Consider the following 18,515-nt stretch of genomic DNA (forward strand, 5'->3'; position numbering starts at 1 on the left):
TCTCCTCATCTCCTCATCTGAAAGCGTGAAGGTGAAGATCAAAAGGAGACCTTATAGGCGGTGTACCCTGGCCCAGTGCCTGGCACGGAGAAGCACCTGACATGCCTCTGCTCCTTCCCTTGTATTCCGGCAGCTTTCCCTCATGTCCACTCAACCATCGGTGTATTTTTCTGAAGATGTCACTCTTGTCCTATTACGCCCTGACCCCAGGTTTTAAGCACGAGACACAGCTCCGTGGTCTGATTAAGAGCAGAGACAACGGTTTCTCAACCTTTTTTCCATTATCATCCTCCACGGAGGTCTTTTTAAACATTATATTCTTAATCACCTGTCATGAAATTTCTACAACATAGATACATTATCTATTTATGTGTGTGTATCTGCACAGTAGACACAAAGCACAAGAATCAATTGTCACCCCCTGGGAAACAATGTCACACACACACACACACACACACACACACACACACACACCAAGAATGCATGGCATAGACCAGGAAACCGAAAGGCTAAATTCAGATTCTGGCTCTGCCACATATAAGCTGTGTGGTCTTGAGCAAGTCCCATCACCTCTCCTCCCCTCAGTGTCCTCAACTGTCCATGTCAAGGTGCTTCTGGGGTCACTGGGTTATGTGAGTTCACATGCACAGAGGACTTAGCTCACTGCCTAGCACATCTGCTGTGCAGAGTAAAGGTTTGCTGTGCTTACCCCCAGTGCCCCCTCAGCCTGTAGTGTAAAGTGGGAACACACTAGCCTGGCCTTCAAGGCATAATCGTATCCTCATTTCCCTTTGCTGTGTCCCTCCCACAGAGCTTTATTCAAACCAAGTCTCCAGTTCTCCCCTGCCTTGTGTGTCTGTGCATGTCACTGCCAAGCTGTCCCCACCATCCCCACGGCCTCTCTTGCCTGGAAGCCCGCCCAGCCCCCCTTACCCTTCCACCCAACAGAAACCAGGCTACGGTAGGCAGTTACTGGCTCAACTGGAAGAGAAACCGAGGGCGACAAGGACTTACAAGCAAGTGTGGGGAAGACAAATAATTCTTATCCTTCACTGGCTTTTGCCTGTGTTCCCAGACTCTCATCTGTAAGGCGTCTCAGAGGTCCTGTCTGGGTCACCAGAAACTGTCAGGGAGGAAAAATAATTTTCCCTCTACCCTTCTAAGTTCTAGGCTGAGGCTGTTGTCATAAAGACAGATTGCCAAAAGAAACACAAAAAGATTATTAACACGTATGTATTATATATACATGGGAGGTACGTAGAGAAAAATAAGTGCCTCCTCAGGGTGGATTAGAATTCAGGCTTAAATACCAGCCTCGTAGAGAAAGTGTGGGGAGGGTGTTCTTCTTAGAGAGTAAATGATTTGTAGGAAAGATGAACAGGTCCTTAGAAGAACAGATGGGAAGTATGTTGGTTTGTGACCAAGTGTGCCTAGGTGTGGGGACTTCTAGTTCCTTCTCTCGTGACAAACATCAATGCTCCCTGGTTCTTGAAACTCCTGGGGGGAAGATCTGTGACAACCAAGCTCCTTTTGGAGGCTCTGTCTTGAGGCAGATAGGAAGAGTTCAGAAAAACCTCCCCCTGTATTTGCTATTTCTTGAGGGCTTGCAGCTCAAAATAATGGATATACCCAAGTGGCATATCTGGTGCTGGCGTATTCCGTTACCCTTCATTAGGAACAGCTCAGACAAAGGGTGAAGCCAAAAGGGCTGTGAAAATGAGGGATGGAGACCGGCCCAAGGCAGCACAGCATGGGAGCACTGGGGAGGGAAGAACAGGGGTCCAGGGAGGAGAGGGTCCCCTGGGCAGAACCTGAGGGGCCTCCTCCGAGGTCCGCAGAGGTGGGGCCCAAGTGGGAAGGTTGCTGCGCTCTGCCATCTCTCGGAGCTGCCCTTTCCTTGGCCCATTTCTCAGGGTGGTGTTTGCAGCCTGAGGGATGAGGTAATGTCTCCCTCGGGGCCACTAAGCAGGCTTGCTCACTGCTGGCTATAAAATGGTGTGTTCCTCAAGCTCACACTTCCTCTCTCGTCATGCAGCCTCCTTCGTGTGCAAGCATCCATCTGGGTCCACCATGCACGTCGTTCTGGAATTTGGGAGGCCAGGGAACTGGCACCAGCGTGGCACTTGCTGGGCTGCGAGTCACAGTCCTGTCTGCTTCTAGCTCCTATGGGACAGTGGAAGCCGGCTCGTTAGCTTCAAGGAAGTGAAATCAAAGCCAGGCCTGCCAGCCTGGTGAGGTGGGAAGGGAAAAGCCGCCCACACATGCACTTGGGGTGGGGGTGGGGGGCTGGTTAGAACAGATTGGGATGTCCAAAGGGGTGGGATCATGCCAAGGCCATGTTCACAAGCCTGGGACTGAAACTCACAGTGAGGAGAAACCCTGGAGGGTTTAGGTGGGCAGTTCGCACTTTGGAAAGAGCTCTCTGGCTTCCAGATGGAGGAGAATTGTCAATGGGGTAAACTGCAAGAGGTATGAAGGACACAGATGGGCACTGGAGGTTACTCAGGCCCTGGCTGGAGACAAAGATGGGGAATCAGAGCACAGAGGTGGTCACTGATGAGCAGTGAGCGAGGTTGTCCAGGAAGACAGGACAGCTGATGAGGATAACAGGGCAGTGGATGAGGTTGTCCAGGAAGACTGTGTGACTGGAAGAGAGAGCGCCTTGGCAGGATCCCAGAGAGGAGCATTCAGAGAAGCAGGAGGGGGGTCTCCAGCAGGCAAAGGGAAGCTGAAGCAGCTGGCCCCACTGGGTGGGCCCTGGGACAGGTGGCTGTGGGGTAGAGATGAGGAAGGGGTGCTGCAGGCTCCTGGCCGGAAGAAGGGAAACCGACCACAGACTTCCTCAAACGCCAGCAGGTCGCCCAGCCCGGGACACTGCAGTCCCACCCACAGCTCTGTCCTGGCCGCCAGGACGTAGGAGGAGAGCCGGTGGGGAGCACGCAGGACAGCCCTGCCCGCGGGAAGACACAGCTACGGGAGCCACAGTGGTGCCGGCGAGCAGGCTGCAAGACGGGCAGTGAGGAGCCAGGAAGGCCTTGGAGGAGTCCCTGACCCTCTAATAAATGTGTGCCAGGGGTGCTAGACCCAGGGTAGGCCCCAGGAGAGGGAGCCATCAGAAGTAGTGTTTGCCTTGTGGGTGAGCCAGGCAGGCAAGGAAGTGGTGGGAAGGCAGTGAGACCACGGTGGTGGAGGTTCGAGCTGCAGAGAGGGAGCAGGCTGGCCGGGGCAGGGAGCAGGGACTCGGCCTGGAGGAGTCAGGAACAGCGTGGCCTGGGGGAGACAGCGGGGAACGAGTCTGAGCCAGTTTGTGGGTGAAGCCTGTGCCCAGGAGACACGGACCTTAGGCTTGACCGGAGGGTATAGGGGAGTCGCCAAACGCCTTGGAGGAGGGAGGCTAGGAGTAAAAAGTTTGGAAGCACCTACCAGGTGCCCGGTACTCACTAAGTGCTTTTTGTGCCAACGCATCTCAAAATTCATGTACTGATCAATCTCCTAAGAATTTCATCAAAATGCAGAGTCTCGTTCAGTGGCGGAGCCCCAGGGGCTGCATTTATAGTAAGCTCCCAGTACCTGGGACTGTCCTTTGAAGAGAGAAGCTGTAGTTCATCTCATCTGCATGCCAATGCAGCCTGGTGAGTGCTGTGGGCCCCTTTTTACAGGCAGGAAAACTGAGGTTCAGTGGGCGTTAGTGGTTCCTGAGAACTGCACTGTTCCCTGGCCTCCCCCGAAGGGGGCAAAAACACAGCCTCCACATCCTCACTTCCTCCAAGCTGTGGGGGGCAGACCCACACCCCCCACCCCCACCGTGGCTCTGTCCTCCAGGTTTGTGCATTCAAACCCTCCTGCCATCCGATGGTCTCCAGCCTGGAGCTTCTGCGCTTGACTGCGCCAACATCTAAAGATAGTCGACCTCACAGGAAACCCACTACTATTGGCTAACTTGGCAAATAAAGATGCTCTCAGAGGGAGGGAGAGGGAAATACTCTGTGACAGAGACAGAGACAGTGGGACGGGGTGGCTGATTGTCACGTCCGGAGGTTTCCTTCCCAGGCCCGGCCCAGGTAGGAGCAGGGAACTTGCCAGCACCTGTGGGCTTGCGGGGCGGGGCACCATGGTCAGAGGTCATGGTGGGTGCAGATGCTGGTTTGCTTTCCACGCTAACAAGAGAGACCGTTTTCCCAAAGCTGTTGCAGCCTAATGTCCAAGGGGCTTGAGGGGTGCCGGGCGGTGGGTGATTAGACCATCTTGGATGCACTCGACATGGGATACGATTAGAAGCAACAGTAATTACATGTTAGGGGCATGGAGAACGTTCATGGGTAGGTATTACCTGAAAGAATCATCATTTGAAAGTGCATCTGGATGACCGTGAGGATTTAGTAACTTCTTAAAGTGAGAAATAGTATCAAAGTTACTATTTTGTTTAAAAAGAGTTCTTATTCTTTTGGAGACTCATACTTACCTGTTTATGGGTGAAATGGTATGACACCTGGATTTATTTTGAAATAATCTAGTAAGACACAGAGTGGGGAATAGATGAAATCGTGACCATTAGTTGCTAATTGAAGCTATGTGGTGCGCGCCTGGTGGTGTTCTCTGCTTTTATTTATGTTTGAAAATTTTATAATAAAAATGGTTTAATATAACACTTGCATCTTAAATGTAAATATAACTACACTTAATATAAATATAAAAACACGCAGAGTGATTTCACGGGAAAAGGCAGAAAGCTCGCTGTGGTTGATTCTGGGAAGTTGGATGGTAGATCGTTCGCTTCTATGTTGTTTTTCCTTTTCTTTCCATGCTTTTTTTGTGCCACCTACATTTGTTACAAAGAGCACCTATTGCATTTACAATGACAACTATTTTAATGAATAAATTGCCAACACAAATTCGATGTCCACTATTAATATATGCTGTTATAATCATTGTGAGGACACGGGCTCAGAAGGTTTGTGTCATGGGAAAACAGTCTCAGGAATTCAGAGAGGACACACGCATGGGTGTATGAGAGGAGGAACTACATGGAGGACCCAGGCAAGGACTGACAGGGCCTCTCATTTCTCCTTGCTTGACCTTTATCTGGCCATCTCAGCCTGACAGATTCCACAGTCTCTGCTCTGTAGGTTCTCAGCTGAGCTCAGAGAGAAGCCAGGGAGTTTTAGGATTTCCCCTCCCCCCAAAAAGTTCATTTTCTTTTTCAAATACTTTAGATAGATAACTCAAGGTAGAAAAAAGTTGAACCTAAAGGAGAAAAGAAGACTGGATTGTGTGAGAAGCATACAAGAAAGCTTCCTGGCGGAGCCCCCCGGGTGGCTCAGTCGGTTGAGCCTCTTGGTTTGGGCCCAGGTCATGATCTCAGGGTCGTGAGATCCAGCCCCATGGCGGGCTCCACGCTCAGTACAATCTGCTTGTCCCTCTCCTTCCCCCTCTGTTCCTGCCCCTACTCAGCGTGCTCTCTCTCTTCCCTCTTTCAAATAAATAAATAAAATCTGAAGGAAGGAAGGAAGTTAGCTTCCTGGTGAAGCTTCTGCGGAGCTTCCAGGGTCTGCTCAGGGGCAGGTCATCCCATGCCCAGGGGTGCCTGGAGGGGACTGGGTTCTATGAGAGGAGGTAGGTGGCCACTGGGCACCACTGCGTGTGGGTGTGTGTGTGGGTGTGTGTGGGTGTGTGTGTGTCCGTGTGCATGCGAGCTGGTTCGGATTTACAACCTTTGCCTGCCTCTTGGCTTGGCTTCATTTTCACACAGGGATGCAGGGCAGGATGTGGCTCTTGCCCACACCCCCCAGAAGGGAGCCGGGACTGTGTGTCAGCCACATGCTGACCATACCCTAAGCCAGGTTCCACAAGTGTCACTGTCTCCGCTTCACAGTGGGTGGGAGAGGGAACTTGGCTTTGGAATGAAGGCTTGGCTCTGCACTTGACCTTGCTACGCCTCAGGTCCTGCTGTAAAATAAATACTAGTCATCGCTGAAGCCGAGTGATGGGTATAGGTTGAATATCTGTGAGAATTACGGGCAAGGTAGATAAAGTTCTGACCGCACTGTCTGGCCATGTTTGGTGCTTAATAAACAATATGTGTTGTCATTGTGGGAAGCTGAAGATCGGAAGGTTTGTGTACCTTAAGACCACTAACCACGTTCAAATGAGGTTGGGAGGGGCAGGGAGAAGGGGTCTGCCAGAGCCCACCCAAGTCAAAACCAGCTTCCACTCCCCACCCACCCCCTTCCACCGTGGCCGGGCTGTGGAAGGGCAGCAATATCAGGTATGGTCCCACTCCAGAGACCCTGGCCTCAAAGACCCTCCTTCTCAGGGTCTGGGACATTCAGCTACCCCCTCCCCTCCCTGGCCAGACCTCTGACCCAGAACAGAGTCCTCGGCTACCCCTGTTTCACTCAGGCACACAGATTCCCCCTCGGAGAGGGCCAGAGTCAGCACCCACAGCAGCTGAGCTGGACAGGGAAGGCAACCCCTGCGGTCCCACAGCGGGTTCCAGGGACGAGGAGGGGGCGCACAGGCCCGGTCTCTGCTGGCTTTTCCGGGCACTGGCTCCAAGTCCCAGCGGCACAATCCAGGGGTTCCAAGGGCTGGCCTCACCCACTCTGCCCAGGAGCACCAAAGCTGGGGCTTCCAGCTGAGTCCTGATCCTGCGCGCCCGCCGTGGGGGCTCAGAATGCACCGGCTGCCCCGGGGGCTGCCCCAGTCGGGCTTCAACTACCCCCTCTTCTGATCTGGCCAAAGAGCAACTCTTTGGGGTTATGCATCTTTGTAGGGAAGAAAACCTATATCACATCTCTATAAATATATATTTTTATATTATATATTATATATAGATTTTATTTTATTTTTTAAGATTTTATTTATTTATTTATTTATTTATTTATTTATTTATTTATTATTTATTTGAGAGAGAGAGAGAATCTCAAGCAGACTCCGCACTGAGTGCAGAGCCTGACGTGAGGCTCGATCTCACGACCCCGAGATCATGACCTGAGCCAAAATCAACTGACTGAGCCACCAGGAACCCCTCTTTAAATATCAAAAAAGAAATTTTGCAGGCCCTCTTTATCCCTTTCCTTAAACCTATGTTCATTGTGAAATATGGCACACTCAAAGAACAGTGGGCAGATTAACAACTTATAAATCAACCTGCCACCCAACCAACCACCAGCCAGACAGCAGGAGAAACCCAGGCCGGCCCCCAGCAGCCTCCCTTACGTCCCTTCCTGACTGCCACCCCGCCCTCCCAGAAGTCACCGCTTCCTTACTCATCCTTAGAGTTCTACCCCTTAGATATGCATCCCAAAATAATATGCATCATCGTTACTGGTTTTTGACCTTCGTAGGCATGCATTCACACAGTAGGTCTGCTTTTGGGTCTGCATTTTTAAAATGCATCCATGCTGTGGGAGATGTAAATGCACACACACCACTGTTCGTGACGGTGTTGTCCACAGCGGCCCCGGGCCGAAAGCCACCCAGGCGTGCATCAACAGTGGAAGAGATCACCGTGGAACGCTCACACGGTGCCCATCTGTTCAGCAATGGCAGTGAGCAGACACCAGCCACCGCAGTAGCGTGGATGAGATACTTTCAGAAACACTGGGAGAACATACAGATACATGCAAAATTGGTCCATAACCACAAGGGCAGTTATCAAGCACGTCTCCACCAGACACAGTTTCTATTTCTGCAAACAAGATTATTGCATTGCTATCAGTATCCTGAACTTAGAGAGCTGTATGTAGGCCAGAAAATGAAAGGGGAGGTAGCCCAGAAGGGTGTGCTAGCCAGGACACCCAGGAATTTCCCCTCTCTTTCAAAGTCTTATAATTCTCCTACAGTTCCTTAGCATGGAATTTGAGGACCCTCTGTTCACCTCTCTTCTGTCTTCTCGGCCCTTGCTCTCTCTGCATCTTTTCCTGAACCCTCCACACAGACTAAACTCGACTTCCATGAAGGCTCCAGGAGCATGCCGGCCCCTTCTAACCCCACCATCCTCACTTCCATCTGTTTCTAGTATATTCCCTCACACCCCCTCTGCAGAGTCTTGACCCTGGAAAACATCCCTGTGCTCAGACCTTCCAGTGCCTTTGGCTTCAATACCCCCACCCCGCTTCCCACCTCCACATTAGTCTACCTGGAAGAAACCCCCAGCTTTAAGACTCAGCTTAAATGATCCAATCCTTGGGTTTCCCCTAACTTTTCTTATATTCTGTTACTGAACATTAACAGCAACTTAAAGACTGTATCTTAGCCATTTTTACCTCCACCAAATGGAGCACAGAGCCTAGTGTTGCAGAAATAAAATTAAAAATAAGATCTCCAACCCAGAAAAACCTCTCACAGAGATAATAGAGAAAGAAGACATCTTTATTATTAACTAGGCATGAAACCAGAATGTGATGCCCATCTCGGGCAATCTGCTAAGAGATTGCAGAGATGGGGGGAAAAATCCTACCTCTTTACACAGCCAAGCAGATACAGTCCCTAACGTGAGAGACACATACCTAGTCCTCACTCGAGAGAACTCGACAGTCACACACATCCTAACTTTACCATGGTAACTGGGGTGACCATCTGTGTTAGCTGATTGGCTTCATCCCGAGAAGAAATAGACTCATATCTTTATGACGGGAAGTATTTTTGTAACTTGGAGCAAGGCACCCACCTACTCTTCCACAGAAACTGGGTGACAGGGGCACTAATTCTTTTTTTTTTTTTTTTAAGATTTTATTTATTTGAGAGAGAACGCAAGGAGGGGGAGTGGGAGAGGGAGAGGCAGACTCCCCGCTGAGCAGGGAGCCTGACATGGGGCTCGATTCCAGGGCCCCAGGATCATGACCTGAGCTGAAGGCAGATGCTTAACCGACTGAGCCACCCAGGTGCCCCAAGGGTGCTGATTCTTGATGTTTGCTTTTCAAAGAGAAGGCCCCCAGGTCCTTGAGAAAGATTCCTGGGTCATAAAGCTGACAAAAGAGGTGATCACATTTTCAAAAGGACACATACCTACATTTCAGAGTGGAGAATGTACTTCCAGTGACAAGTTTTCTAAAGCAAGCATCCTAGGAAGGAGGAGGCAAAGGAGAATCTCATCCCTTACTTTCAAGGGGGAGAAGTAAACCTCTTACGCACAATTTTTTTTGTCCTTACACAAGCATATGGTTAATATACATAACAGATATTGGCTTAGTTAATAATTACTTTAAAATCCACCTCTTCCTCAGTTACTAGACAAAAGTCCTAAAGCATTTCCTTTCAGAACCTCACAGTGTGGCGGAGATAAGAAAATGGCATAGTGTACTTGGAAGAGGAAACGAGAGGGAGACGCGTCAAACCCAGACCCACGGCGGCTTCCGTGAAAGGTCGGCTCACCGAGCAGCCTCAGGGTTGTTTTCTCCTGCTGCTGGTCTTGGAGGGGCATCCGTGTGGCCGGTCCAAATGCTGGTGGGTGGGTGAGGCTGTGTTGTTTCAGGTGGGCTGCTTGCTGACGTAGAGAGGGCCACTCGGGTCACCTGCACAGGGTAGGGGCTACAAGGTGTAAAATGTGCCCTTAGAGCTCCTCTGTGTGCAATTCGGGTCCCCTCCATATGCCCCTCTTTTGCCTTCACATCCTCACCTCTCCCTGCATCCCACAGGGTGTCTCAGAAAGTTAGCCGTCCCTGTAAATGGGAAAACCATCAGGACCTGGTAAGACTCTGGCGCCCAAACAGCTGAGGGTGTAGGCTTGGGCCCAGACCCAAAAGCCTCCTATCCAGGGCAAAGTGAAGCCCAAGACTTGTTAGGACCACAGTCAACTGACCCAGCTCTCTGTCTCCAAACAGAACCCCACCTGGATGCTGGCAGGCTGCCAGCCCAGAAGATTCATGTTCATGAGCAGCCACTTCTCTTGACACTAGGCCATGCTCTCCCTGACCCAGGACTCATGTTGTGCTTGAGTTTGGTTCTTGTTGGAAACTTAAGTGCGCCAGACTGGCCAGGCCCTTAGGGTCTGTCCGGTCTGATGCTTTCATTTCACATATGAGGAAACTGAGGCAGAGCCAGAGTGAGCTGCCCAGGGCCTCCCAGCCATCTGTGGGATGTGTGGGCCTCTGTGAAGCACACGGCTCAGAAGAGCATCACCCTTTTTTTGTTAACTTTTTATTTTAATTCCAGTATGGTTACCATACAGTGTTATATGAATTTCAGGCGTACCATACAGTGACTCAACAATTGCGTACTTTTCTCCGTACTCTGCATGAGAAGGGTACTGCGTCACCATATATTTGAAGGCAGGAAATAAGCCGACCCTACAGCCTTCAGCCTCTTCTTCTCCAGAGAAAAGGATTCCAGATTTCTTCACCAGCATTGATGAGAGCTAGATTCCGGGGGTCTGGCAGTGAGGACCCCCTGGTGGAGGCTGGAGGTCGTGAATATCCCCCCCCACACCTTCATCTCCCGACTTCCTGCCTTTCCCCTCAGGGTCTTGTGGGTTCTGAGTCCAGAGGGGAAAAATGCAGGACAAGTGTTCAGGCTGGCATCATGGGTCATATTCTTTCCAGGGGGTGCTGAGTCTGCTATTTCTCAGTTCTAGATCTAGAGAAGTGGTGTGCGTTAAGCTGCAGACTTCTGCTCCAAGAGGGAGAGCCTGGTGCCGTGCAGGGAGCGTGGCTCTGTGGAGAGGCTCATGTGGGCTGAAATCCTGGCTCTGTTGCTCCTTGAACGAGTTTCCCGGATCTCTCAGAGCTGCTGTTGGTTCAGTCGTACAGGAAGGACAACCATTCTCATGGGGGGTTGTCAAAGGAATGAAATAGGGTCTTGTGTATGGAGCGGGGCACTCAGGGGGCACCCGAGAATGGTAGCTTCCTCTTCTTCCACACTGGGCTTTCCGAGGACAGCTTCAGGCTCTGGGACATTTTCAGCATGGTGGCACCCCCATGCAGAACGTTGGGGTCAGGGCTCAAGCAATCTTTACCATCCTCTAATTTCCTTTGCAAAGGAAAAGCATTCAACCACACTTTTCTTGGCATTAGAAACCAACAGAACCTCAAACCCGGTCTTCACTCAGGGGTCTAAAAAGCCATAAGCAGAGAGCAAAGAGGGAAAAACAAACCAACAGAAAACAAAAAAGGACGCACTGGGTCTAGCAGACAATAAGCAGGATGTGAAGCCAAAGATGGGGGAAGCAGCCCAAAAAGGATGTGGGACAGAATAGGAAAGTGGACCCGGGCTGTTTAAATGAAAAGGGAAGTAGAGAACAGGGAAGCTGATTGGAAACAATGGGTAAATGATGACCCCAAAAAAGTTGAAATATAAATGAGCAGGCCTGAGAAAAGGAAGTGGGCCGGAGGAAGCAGAGCAGGATCGGAGATGGGAGGCGAGCGAGTGAGTTGATCGAGCAGGTTTGTTTCTACTGGAGTATGCAACCCATGTGCACTCAAAGCTCTGCTTCTGGGCTCAGCTCAAACTCTTGCAGTTCAACAGCATTTGGTAAACCTTGACTGAGGGGACAAGAGGCTGAGGAGAACTGAGAACAGCCTGGAGCGGTTTCTGTTCTTGCCACGGCCCTCAGCTCATCCGGCATGCATCTCTCCTCTGGAATCCCCATCTGTATGAGACTCAGCCGAGGAGGCCCTGCAAAGAAGGCTAATCTCCTCGGATTCCTGCGCTTGGTCCCTGCTGTCCTCAGGGGCCAGGAAAGCCGGTGTCCAGCCAATCAGATCCCTGGTGGCCCTTCAGCCTGCCCGGAAGACCGCCCTCAAGGACTGGCCCTGCTCCCATCTGCTGCCAGAAGGCCCCATTGTTAGGCTTGTCTCCCAATCATGGGACATCTCAGAGGACCCAGAAATAATAAGAGGACCACCGAGCTCAGACCCACCGTTCCTAAAAAGGTCCCTCCTTTGATCAGGCTGTCCAGTTCAGCGGCATAATTCAGTGACGTCCTTCCTGGCTGTCAGGTTTCTGATGTAAATGGTGCCCTCGCATGCTCTGGGCTTCTCAGCCAGCAAAGCTGGGTTCAGACTGGCCCGCGGGCTCAGACTGCATAGAAACCTGGGCCACCCCGAGCTGCGCCGCAGGGAGGCAGGGCTGGGCCCTGACACCAGCACAGAAGAGTCTGCGGCCGCAGGCAGCTGTGATTTCTGAGCCTGGAGAGCTGGTGGGTCTGGGCTTGTCTCCAAGGGCTCTCCAAGGGTGGCCAAAGTGGCACTTCTGTTTCTGTATGCCCTCCATTCATTCATTCGCTCACTCATTCATTCCTTCATTCAACACACTAGGCATCCACTAAGCATCCAGAGTTCAAGCAAGGGCCCCTGGCCCAGGATCAGGAAGGACATCCGGGTGCCCTATGGGCACCTCTGGGAACCGGACAATCGAAAGGCCACTGTCACTATTCCTCCCACAGAGCAATTTGGAATGAAAGTCTAGGAGACAGTATTTACCCTCCTGCAAATATTCCTGTGGCATTGGCTTAGGGCCAGGCCTCTCCCTCTGTTGAACACCAGTCTGCAGAGCTGAAGGAGACCCTGTTCCTCTCTCAGGAACTCCCAGTCTTGGGCAGGGCAGACAGCCTGGCCACACATGGGCCCAAACAGTAGCCCTGCCACATGCCAGCTGTGTTGCCTTGAGCAAGTTACTCACCCTCTCTGAGTGCATCTACTTGCCCATAAAGCAGAGAGAAGTATCCTGTTATGTGTTGGCTACCATTTCTTGAGCATGTACTATGTGCTGGTTATCATATTAGACTATTTACTTACTTATTTATTTTAATTTTTCATATAACTCATATTATATTTTTATTTTTATTTTTAAAACTTCAAGGCAATTCATGAATGTTTTTCCCAAAATAGGTGATAAGTGTTTAGCAATGAGCCTAACAGCTGAGTAAAAACTCAGTAAAGGTATGCTTTTTTTACTCCCCTACATCCCCCCCCCCCAAAAAAAAACCCTGAAAAGAAAATATTTTTTATTTCAGGGAAAAAAATAAAACCAACTTTACAGACCAATACCTCGGGTGGGAGTGAACAACACAAGAGTTCACAGGCAAACTGGATGATTGCAAAGGTCTGAAATGTTTCTGCTTCCTCACCAAAAGCATTTATTAAGTGCCTGCTGTGTGCAACACACCGTGCCAGGTGCTGTCCTCAGAACAGCACTGTGGGCAGACATGAGAATGAGTCTCAGTCTTGCAGATGAGGAATGTCAGACTCAGAGGTTCCAAGTTCACCCAGGGTCACTTGGCCAGAGAAACAGACATGAGATTCAGCCACGGGATAGCCCGAGTCTGCCCACCTCCCTGTTCTCCCTCCTCGGTGACCCAGGGACACCTGCTGGAAGATTTAGAGGAGGTCCCTATGTATAAGGCACAGTGCCAGGAGTGGAAATTAAACCTACGCCATGCAGCTTTGGCAAAATCAAGCCAATGCACCAGCACAAAGTTCCTGGGCCACAGGACTGAGCATAGGTATGAAGAGATACCACGCAATCTTCCTTGTCCTTGACCTCCTCTCAAGGCCAACTGTGTCAGCTCCTTTCACTGGGGGAAAATGGAGAAGGAAGAGGGTGGTAGCTCAGGTTCCCTAACTTATGATCACTGAGGGCTTGACTATTTCCACTCTCACACAACTGCGCATCTGGGAAGATGGGCTGCTACCATAAGCCACGTGCACGGAGTAGGAATGTCCCCGTCTCCCCATATCTCAGCTTGAACCATTTGAAACTGACACTTGTGTAGCTCAAAAGGGATAGCACATCAGCCATTTTATGTGGTTAAATTAAATATTATTGATTAGGGTCACAAGTAGAGGTTCATCTCTGAGGAAAGGGGGGGTGCGGCTTAAAACAAAGAAAGCATACACTCTCCCTGGGGGTTGGGCACTCCATCCCAGCCTGAGATGCCCAGGTCAGAAAGGCTTAACCAACTTCATGCTGGAAGAATTTGGGGAAGATGCAGAGATGGGCCAGAACACAAAGCAGAGGCTGAGAAGGGAGAAGCAAAGCCCTGGCTGGAAGGGTGGGCCCTCACCTTGGCAGAGACACAGTCTTGGTAAAACCAGAATGAAAAGGATGCAGTGAGGTGTGAAAACTCCCTTGGTTAAAGAGGTGTGTACTTTGTTTTTAGTTGTGGTGGGAGGGAGGCAGCAACAACCAGGAGGTGTGCTCTGAACATACTTGGGGGTTTTCGGGGGCCTGTCTGTGGCATCACAAGGAAGAGGAGGAGGCCCCAGCAGGCCAGAGTGAAAGGGTTGCCCTTGTAGCCTCTGCAGTGACAAACGAGTCCTGGCTGGGGAGGTCAAGGGAGAAGGGGACAAGTGTTACTTCTCTACCTGTGCAGAAATGTCTTGTCTTTCAATTTTTGTTCCGAAGAAACAAAATTCTTATGAATCGCCAGGCCACAGTGAGTGCAGCACTGGTAATTATGGGATAAATTAGCCACCTGGGCCCAGTACAGCAGGCTAACTGAGCATGATCCCCCATACAGGATCAATCAGTCCTTTCATAACAGCAGAGGCCCTATGATGGCAATGGCAACACTCCTCTCTCTTCACTTGGATTTGTGGGATGGCCATCCATGGCTGTCTACTTAGAACTGAGGGGTTTCCAACTTTGGGTGCTAAAACCAGAAAGTCTTGGGCAAACCAAGACAAGGTGGTCACTTTAGAGTGTATGACTCTGTGTCTTATCCCTTAAGGAAGAGAAGGACCTGTTGGTTCCAAGAGAAAGAGAAAGGGTTCTCAAAAACAAAGATGAGGGACTTCTGGGTACAGGTCTGCTCAGGGCTCTGTGTGTCTGAAGAGTGTCTGAGACCTCTCTCTTCAATCTCAGCCTCCTGCAGGAGAAATTGGGATCCAGAGGGTAAAGGAGGTGGGAATAAGGAAAGAGTTGGAGAATTGCTTCAGCGAAGTTTGGACTAGACATGTGAATTATGGCTGCACCCCCCTACCATCCTACCCCCTCTTCTCCACACCCATAGTCCTCTCTCCCACTATCCACACACTGGTCAACCTTTTGGATACATGTTTGAAAATCAAAGAAAAGATCTGTCTCAAGCTTCAAAAGGTCTAGATTCAAATGCTAGCTGAGCCATTCACTGTGTAGCTCTGGGCAAATCTCTGAACCTCTCAGAGACCTGGTTTCCTCTTCTGTCAGAGGAATCTGTTATAGCCTCCATCAAGAGTCTATTGTGGAGATTAAACAAGATGAAGTGCGTGACATTGGGAAGTGTATTGGTTAGGCACCCAACCAATATTTGTTCCTTCCAGCCTTGCTTATGTATGGGGCCAGATACAATCCCAACTTTGTTTCTCTGAGAACTAATGCTGTTACTTGTTTTCCTTCCTGATCCAGGCCCTCACCATGCCCACCCACTCCCCTGAATCAATTTTAGAATACTTTGAGTATGATGAGTCTGCTGAAGCCTGTGATATGGGGGACATCGTGGCCTTTGGGACCGTCTTCCTGTCCATACTCTACTCCCTTGTCTTTGCCTTTGGCCTGCTGGGAAATTTGCTGGTGGTGTTTGCCCTCACCAACAGCCGGAAGCCCAAGAGTATCACCGACATTTACCTCCTGAATCTGGCCTTGTCTGATCTGCTCTTTGTAGCCACCTTACCCTTCTGGACTCACTACCTGATAAGTGAACAAGGCCTTCACAACGCTGTGTGCAAACTCACCACCGCCTTCTTCTTCATCGGCTTTTTTGGAGGCATATTCTTCATCACTGTCATCAGCATTGATAGGTACCTGGCCATTGTCCTGGCAGCCAACTCCATGCACAACCGGACTGTGCAGCATGGCGTCACCATCAGCCTAGGCGTCTGGGCGGCAGCCATCTTGGTGGCAGCACCTCAGTTCATGTTCACAAAACAAAAAGAAAATGAATGCCTCGGTGACTACCCTGAGGTCCTGCAGGAACTCTGGCCTGTGCTCCGCAACGTGGAAGCAAATTTGCTTGGCTTCCTGCTCCCCCTGCTCATTATGAGTTACTGTTACATCAGAATCATGCAGACACTGTTTTCCTGTAAGAACCACAAGAAAGCCAAAGCCATTAAACTGATCTTTCTGGTGGTCATCATGTTTTTCCTCTTCTGGACACCCTACAACATCATGATTTTCTTAGAGACACTTAATCTCTATGACTTCTTTCCCAGTTGTGACATGAAGAGGGATCTGAGGTTGGCCCTCAGTGTGACCGAGACAATTGCGTTTATCCACTGTTGCCTCAATCCCTTTATATACGCATTTGCTGGAGAGAAGTTCAGAAGATACCTTTACCACTTGTATAGGAAATGTCTGGCTGTCCTGTGTGGTCGTCCTGTCCACGTCAGTTTCTCCCCGACTGAATCGCAAACGAGCAGGCGGGAAAGCATTCTGAGCAGCAATTTTACTCACCACACCAGTGATGGCGATGGGTCCATCATTCTCTGAAGGGATACCCAAAGCTTTATTCCCACAGAGAGCCTGGAGTTCCTGAGCTTGACACTGAATAATGAGGACAGACTCTTTTGTTTCTTACATGCAAGAAATGATGAACCGAATGCTCCAAAACAACCCTAAAGCATTTTTGAGAATTCTGCCAAGATTTGAATGATAAAGGGGAGGTACGTCTCTAACTGCAAATGTCAGGACTTTTTGTTTACAAATGATAAAAATTCAACTCAGACTAGCTTAGCTAAAGAGGAGGTGGGAAGTATTATTCACATGGTGGCATGAACAAGAGGGTGGCCGAGCCCTCCCTCAAAGTAGAAACTAGGGCTTGAGTCCAGCTAGAATTTCCTCTCTGGCTCTCAAATCTCTGAGGGGTGACAGAGCTTCCAGACACAGCTTAGCCAATAGTGAGGGACTGAAACCCATCCTTCTCTGGCCTCAAGGTTAAAATTCCCAGGGAAGGGCTCTCATTGACCGTGTTTGGATCAGATGTCCATCCCTGGACCAGGTTATATCCAAGGGGAGAGAATAGATAAGATGGCAGCTTCCATTCCAATCTCATGGTTAGAGGTGCGGGAAGACATATTTCCAAGAAACTGGAGGGGCGGGTGCTGTTTAGATCTGACAGAACAAGAGCTGCCCACCAACCTTACCATGTGTCTGGGCCAGCCTCCTCACTGATCACACCAGCCAGCACACACTGCCAACGCCCTCTCCCTGAAACCCCTTTCTATCATGCCCCCAAACCTACAATGGTTGCCCAGTGCCTACTGCATCAAATTTGAGACTCTCCATTATGCAGTCCCACCAGCAGATTCCCCGTTTCTTCCCCTTCCCAGAAGAATCCAGCCTCTCAGCCAGCCAGGTCTCTTCCATCCAGCCTTATGCATCATCACCTACTTCCAGGACCAGGGAGATAAGTAGAAAGAACCCTGGCCCAAACTGAGAAAAGACGGTTTCCAATCCCAGTTCATCACTTGGCCTGCTGGGTAGCCTGGAACCAGACCAGCTTCAGCTTCCTCATCTATAGAATGGAGATAATGGTATTTTTCACATAAGGAGCATCCTTTCCAGCATGAGGAACCAGCCACCAATTCTTACAGGTCCCAACCCTCTTATCTGATTCTCAGACTTCAGCTTCCCCCCCCCCCCCCCCGCATTTGGCACAGTGCTTAAGGGGGAATGTTGGCAGAGCCTTGGCTCTGCTGTTTGATGTAGCTCAGATACAGAGGAGGCTGGTTCTTACAGTGGCACTCAGTGGACACTCCTACATATACAGATTGCCAGTCCTCCCTGACCCAGCCCTCCAGACTGCCTTGAATGTGCCTTTCCAATTGTTTCGTGGCAAGCCCCTGCCCATCTGGAGAGAACCCCCATCATTCATGCCATTGCCAACCTGGAGAGCCAGGGCCCTAGGAGCAGATTTTTCCCCCTTTTCAGTAGACTTCTGGGTTGGTCTAATACTTCAGAGCTTGAAAAACAATTGTATTAAAGCTAAAGAGAATGTCACCTATAACCTAAACATGCAATACCTTCATTTGCCCACCAAGAACTTGTTCACACTTTCACATGTTTAGAGTTGAAAGCATCATGTACAGACTGTTTTGTAATATGCTATTTTTCTCTTAACATTAGGCCCCAAATAGTTCTCTGTTTCTGTATAGTTTTGTTATGATGGCTCTAGAAGTCTCTGCCAGGTTGTGTACTCATTGAAGGCATCTGACTCACTGCTGTATTTCCGACACCCCCTTGGCAGTCAGTATGTTGGTTTAATCAATGAGAGAATGAATCATGTTCCATCAAGATTGTGTACTGTAATTTACTCACCATTATCCTGTTGATAAGCTTGTTTCCAATATTTAGCAAATACATATTTACAGCACTTCTGTCTGTGTAATTCCCTGTCTTCTCTTCAGTGATTTCCTTTAGATAAATTCCTCATCATGGGGGTAACTGGGACAAAGCGCACAGGAAACGTTTGGCTTTGGACACATACACACAAAATTATTATGAAATTGTTATTGGGCATATATTATATGCATTATGTGGACTCAGATCCAGAGTGGTTCCAAAGATGAGTGAGGCCAGGCCTCTGCCCTCACTGATTTAAC

The 18,515-nt window shown here is 49.8% G+C and overlaps 1 protein-coding gene across 1 annotated transcript; it reads left to right on the plus strand.

The window, feature by feature from the left end:
- The first annotated feature begins 3,977 nt into the window (after positions 1 to 3,977).
- On the plus strand, positions 3,978 to 18,282 carry CX3CR1 (C-X3-C motif chemokine receptor 1). The gene is made up of 2 exons (XM_045863743.2): positions 3,978 to 4,061; positions 15,325 to 18,282. The coding sequence occupies exon 2, from the start codon at positions 15,334 to 15,336 to the stop codon at positions 16,402 to 16,404; it is 1,071 nt and encodes a 356-aa protein (XP_045719699.2). The 5' UTR covers positions 3,978 to 4,061; positions 15,325 to 15,333; the 3' UTR covers positions 16,405 to 18,282.
- The last annotated feature ends 233 nt before the right edge of the window (positions 18,283 to 18,515 follow it).

The sequence above is a fragment of the Mirounga angustirostris genome, unplaced genomic scaffold (genome assembly GCF_029215605.1).
Source record: "Mirounga angustirostris isolate CCGP_5_RB_7025 unplaced genomic scaffold, mMirAng1.0.hap1 SCAF_1, whole genome shotgun sequence".
Taxonomy (NCBI): domain Eukaryota; kingdom Metazoa; phylum Chordata; class Mammalia; order Carnivora; family Phocidae; genus Mirounga; species Mirounga angustirostris.

Bases quoted from the DNA above. Each gene is read 5' to 3' on its own strand.
- CX3CR1 (XM_045863743.2), top strand. From the start codon at position 15,334: ATGCCCACCCACTCCCCTGAATCAATTTTAGAATACTTTGAGTATGAT.